The following is a 6,000-nucleotide window of genomic DNA, read 5'->3' as shown; positions in this document are numbered from 1 at the left end:
CGCGTAAATTCTTCTGTGATTAATTAATCGAAATTAACACATTAATTTGACAGCTCTATAAGTAACCCATACAAACCCACTTCAAATATACTGAACTATCCCTTTTGGTATATTTTATGGCGCAACTTCTCCGGTATTTTAACTTGAGTTAATATCTGACTGGGCAACTTTCACGTATTGAGTAATATTCGACCAGGAGTATCTACACTTCTAGACTTAAGCAATTGGGTTGAGTACTGGATTATTTCCTGCGTTGTTCACATTGTCTCTCCTTCACTCCTCATCGCTATGTCTCATCCATCTCACATCCACGTCCTTTCCTCTATTTGTGATCAGTAAAACCTTATTGTCTATATAGTGTGTGTTTTGCCCACAAACAAAGCCGTTGCGGCAGTAAAGCTGGTGACACATTGAAAGGATTATGGGGCCGATTTGCTCTCGATGTGATGACACACCAATCTGAGGGGAAATCAGCCAGAGGTTAGACGGGTCCGCTGGTCAGCCTATGGATTATCTGCTATTGTGAAAGGTTTACAAATGCAATCCTCAGTACTGTGATCAATGAGCGGACACGTTCCAGCTTGTCTCGGCTGTGTCACACTTCACACTTATATACGCCCTCCAGTTTGGTCAAACATTGGAGTTTCTTTTGGCTCCGCCGCGTGAGAGCTGTGAGATTGGAGGTGCTGACACGGTTGATGAATCGGAAATGGCGCAGGTTAATTTCAGCTGTAGCGCAGTGTGTGACACCCTGCCTTTCGTCTGATTGTGGTGGGAGGGTGTCATGAGCACGAGCATGAATAAAGGTGAAAGCCAACCTGATGCAACACACTCTAAAAATCAGCTCCGATTACAAAGTTGCAAAGGTTTAATCAACCCAGCTTGTTCGCTTACTGCTTCGCTCTCTCTTTCTCAGCTTCTAGACCTCTTTCCTCTCCACCTCCTCCATCCCTTATTTTGCCCCACCCCCACACACACCTATTCCTGTCACTTATTGCTCCCTCTGTGCACTCTGTCTGTCTGCGTCACTCTCACCTCTCCCCCACTCTAAAACAGACACAATGATCATCTGTGCTTAAAAAGCCTGACAATCTCTCAGAGTAACATGCTGCTGCCACTGTCCTTTATTACTTCCTTCGCTCCTCTCTTTCCTCCCTCCCTTGTTGCTCACAAACCTCTCCTCCTCTCATATCCCTCTGTGCGCCTCTCTCCTCTTCCTTTTTTTTAAGCAAGACATCGGCAGTAATACATATCATCATCAGAATATTTGTCAGCCTTTACCCTCAGGGTGCCAATTGGAAGTAAAAAATGTTTTGCGCATGTGTAATTGCATGTGTATGAGTGCGTAATAGCAGTAGTTTTAAAGTTTGGCTGTGTCAGTGCACAGTCAAAATGCCTCTGCTCCCAGTTTATCTTATTGTTTGAACAGTGCAGCTTTAATTAGGACAGGCCTCTATCCGTGTGTGTGTGTGTGCATGTGTGTATGTGTGTGTGTGTGTGTACTTGGACCTAAAAGTGACTAACAGTGAATGTGTGTGTGTGTGTGTGTGTGTGTGTGTGTGTGTGTGTGTGTGTGTGTGTGTGTGTGTGTGTGTGTGTGTGTGTGTGTGTGTGTGCATGTTACCATAGTGCCCCCATGTGGAAGAAAACAGAAGAGTATATTATGTAGTCTAGTTTCTCAACACACATGCGGGTGTGCACAAACACACACACACAGACACACAGACACACACACACACACACACACATACTCCAATGACACGGTGTTATATTTGGAAACACAATTTCATGCTATCAGTACTGGCTAGCTATTTCATTTAGATAGCAGCCATCTATATGTGTGTGCATGGGTGTGTCTATATTTGTGTGTGTGCAAGTGAGCTAATGCTTGTGTGCACGGTGCTTTCTGTGTGTGTGGGTGCATGTATGTGTGTGTGTGTGTGTGTGTGTGTGTGTGTGTGTGTGCTTGTGCGTGCATGTGAGTTCATGCTCATGTGCACAGTGGTGTTTGTGTCTGTGTGCGTGTGTGTGTGTGTGTGTGTGTGTGTGTGTGTGTGTGTGTGTGTGTGTGTGTGTGTGCGTGCGTGTGTGCGTGCGTGCGCGCGCACAGGCTGTCTGTGCATTTCACAGAGGAGTCCTTTTTCCAACTTTATTGAAATTCAAAGTTGGTTGTCATGGTGACATTTGGATTTTTCAGTAATTATGTTGATTAAAAATGTGAAAATTAATTAAAAAGTCAGGAAAATGATCTCACAGCAGATGATCAGCGACACATCAATATGATTCAGATCTCTCTTTCCCTCCCTCCCTCCCTCCCTCCCTTCTCTTCCTGTCTTCCTCTGTCTCCTGTCTTCAGAAGTCCCTTATTGCCACGCAACACTGATCTATTTGCATTCTCTCTCTCTCACGCACGCTGTTGTCTCCTTCCTTTATCACTGATACCAACGACTTATGACAGGATTGGATTTGTCTTTTGTGTTGGAAAAAAAACATGACAACAGCAGCAAAAGGCGCATAATAACTCGCACACAACTTAAGACACAATAGGCACCCCTGTTAACTGTACCGCCGCCCCCTTTTCTTTCAATTACTCAACTCATTTTCAGCTCGTTAGCAAGCATGACAAGGCTCCTGTCATACCGCCAGAGCAGACCCAGAAAAAAGCACACAACAACAATAGCAAATTCAACTCTCTTCTCTCTTTCTCAGCCTCACTATTATCCCCCAGTTCTATGACTTTCACAATCGTGTTTCTCTCAGTTTCTTTTCCTCGCTGAAGGAATGAATAAACAGGCTCCACAAAGTGTAATCTCTTTCTTTTATTAGCAACAGCAAACACAGAAACAAAGATTTTAGCCTCCTCCTCCTCCTCCTCCCCTCTCCTCCCCTCCCCTCCCTCTGTCTCTCTCTCCGTCTGCTCTTCCCCTCTCATCAGCTTTAATGAACCACAAATCTCATCAGCAGCCATCTTTTCATCAGCTCTGCCATGCCTTCACTGCTTCCTTCACTTTAAACTTGACTGACTCCTCTCGCATGTAGGCCCACATGTCATTTCCTACTCTCGGCTCACGGCCAGGAGGACTTTACATAATTGATATTGAGCTGTAGGGGTATAGAATGCATATATATTTTCCCAAAAATATGTTCTGTGCCAACGGGCAGAGTCCATGTTATAGGCAGATTACCGTTATGACAGCTTTTTTTGTGTGGCAGCAGTGTTGATGTGACAGGTCTGCTCCACAGCTCTGCTTTGCTAAGTGGTGATTCACTGCCGGCTGATCTTCAGCATGTTCAATATCTCTCACCATGGTGATGTCGAGGAGACTATAGCGCTGTTGTATATATTTCAAGCCATCGACAGAAAACGAGGTGGGAGCGTAAGGACTGCTTTGTACATCCTGACCTATTTCTCCCTGCTGTACCTCTGTGAATGTGGTCTTTCTGAAAATTGCCATCATTTCCTAAGAAAGGTACACACACACACACACACACACACACACACACACACACACACACATGATATGATAACAACACAATATATCTAAATGTGTTGTTTTGTGCAGACAGAAAGATTTTTTATGGGAAGGCTAAATGAAATCATTCATGTATAGAACACGTCTCATGGCCGTGAGACCAAACAAAGCATTGATCACATGCAGAGTGGGCCCATCTCTCTCCACAGGGCCACACATTGGCTTGGCCCTTGTCTTCCAAGGGGGCCGGAGAGGGTGTGTGAGGGGGAATTAAGAAGTTCTCCAAGCAGACACGGTCAAATAATATAAGACGTGTCTTTTCACATACTGATGAAGGCATGTCAAAGCTACTATTCCTAAAGTGTCAAGATCTTCTGTTGAGACAGTGAGCATATCTAATCATGTCTGTTTTTATTTTTATTTTACCAGATATAAATTAGATTTTTTTTCTAAACATCTGTACACAGGGCTGTCCTTGAATACTACACGATCAATTTTTCTGTTTCACACACACACACACACACACACACACACACACACACACACACACACACACTCCAGAGTCAGTTTAAAACACATGTCATTCTTGTTTATCCAGCAACAGTTGCAATCAAATTTCAGCTTTATTCAAATCTCAATTCACTTCATTTCAATTCAATTAACCTTATTTGAAACTTAGTCATGTTCAGATATGAACCATTTGTTGTTGTTTTCATACAGTGCTACAGTGAAATACTTCCAGAAATGACTATTACAGTTATCATTTAAGCTCTCAGGGAGTTTTCCTTGTCTCTCTCTCTCATTTTAACGGCAAGTGTGTTTTGCCATTAAAATTGCCATTTTAATTGATGCTTTCGAAACTTGCCCAGATAGAGAATACCAATACAATCTTGTGTGGTTTTACATGTGCACCAAACGTGTGTGTGGGGGGGGGGGGGGGGGGGGATACAATTCTCCCCTCATTAATAACCATCAGAAGCTTTTCTACTTCCTCCTGGTAGGGGTGGGACTCTTCATTCCTCTTCCTCCTACTGCCTTGGGAGGGGCAGGGCTGGGGCTAGGGGCTGGGCTAGGAGCAGCCTGGGCTTTGGGCTGGGGTATTTCAATGGGCAGTTTGGGAGGGATGAGTGTTTTAGGGGTCAGGGTTGGTTTGGCGTCGGGGATTTTCTCGCCGTGACGGTACACACTGACCTGTAGAGAGAGAGAGAGAGAGAGAGACACAGACACAGAATAGCGTTAATGTTATGTAAATATTCCCCTTATTTACTCTGTTGTGTATACACCACCAGAGCCCTAATGTAAAGATTGAATAGGTCAGGATTTTATATTAAAGCTGTCAAAGTAAAGGGTTGGGGGAAAAAAAGCCACAAGTTCAAATATGGGACTCGGTGTTGCACACAACTTAAAGTGAAAAGAAAAATGTGAGATGCGATGTGTGATAAAACGTTTCACGGCTCTTGAGTAAATCTAGTAATTTGTGGCTATACACACGGGTGCACGGACACTCACCACTATATCCACAGACTCCCCTCCGTATTTGTTCTGGACAATCATGGTATATCTGCCGGAATCCTCCATGGAGACACCTTTGATTGTCAGGCAAGCAAACCTGCCCTGGTCCAAGGAGACCACGTACTGAAATATGAAACCAAAGAAAGTGAGAGAGGCAGCACAGAGAATTGTTTTGACTATTTAAAAAATGCAACATTTAAAAAGGCCTGTCACTTAAAGTTTAATTTGAAAATCTTTTAACTCGCAGCAGCAGGAGCAGCCTGAGCTTTGTTTACCGGCTTCCCCTTTAGCAGAAACTGTGCACTGCTAGATGGGTTGTAATGGACACAGAGACTGATGTTCCTTTCCGGTCTACTGCCCCCATTCTATTCTGCTGAGCCCCAGTTAAGCTCAGGCAAAAAAAAATGACAACATTAAAAGGCAATGAAAACAATCCATCCATTCTTGAGACTGCAGGAAAATCAAACTATTGATGTTCAAAGCTCTTCAGAGTTGAAGAACCCCTTATGTCAATGTTCTTCACACAACTTGGACACAACAGATTTTTTTTTTAAATCTCCTCCTCCTCATTTTCAGCCCACTCATATTAAAAGGTCTTGACATTAGTACATTTTTATGGCATGGCACCAGTAGGAGGCTAATTACATTCATGTTACGAGAAACACTTGCCTTAAATCTTGAGAAATTATAATCTTGACTGCTCTACCGTTAAATACAATAGCCCCCTCCACAGAAAAAAAAGATGTCATCTTTTAAAATTGATGGCCCTTTTCTAATTAGCATGTTTTATGGTTTCGGATAATTGCATTCATTTATTAGAGCGATGTAGGCTAAACTGTGGGTTGCTAGTTTTTCTCTTTTGTCAAACGTGTATGGATTTTACAGTAATATTCCCTGGTCTTTCACTGCAATATTCTCTGCATCTGTATTCTGTATATGATTGTTACTGTTGTTTTTTTTCTTTGTTTATATCTTCAGTAGTCTCTGGAGTAACCCAGTAAGGGGAGATGCTGCA

At 43.1% G+C, this 6,000-nt stretch overlaps 1 protein-coding gene across 1 annotated transcript in view; it reads right to left on the bottom strand.

The window, feature by feature from the left end:
• Positions 1–4,153: 4,153 nt before the first annotated feature.
• myom2b (myomesin 2b) overlaps positions 4,154–6,000 on the bottom strand; it is a 30,732-nt gene continuing 28,885 nt past the window's right edge. The window contains exons 38-39 of the mRNA XM_080054021.1: positions 4,983–5,108; positions 4,154–4,664 (exon numbers count right to left, since the gene is read on the bottom strand). Of these exons, the coding sequence (XP_079910147.1) occupies positions 4,458–4,664; positions 4,983–5,108 (333 nt within the window). The 3' untranslated portion in view covers positions 4,154–4,457. The remainder of the gene's footprint in view (positions 4,665–4,982; positions 5,109–6,000) is intronic.

The sequence above is a fragment of the Ammodytes marinus genome (assembly GCF_949987685.1).
Source record: "Ammodytes marinus genome assembly, chromosome: 1".
NCBI lineage: Eukaryota > Metazoa > Chordata > Actinopteri > Uranoscopiformes > Ammodytidae > Ammodytes > Ammodytes marinus.
This window is presented reverse-complemented; position numbering and strand designations above follow the sequence as displayed.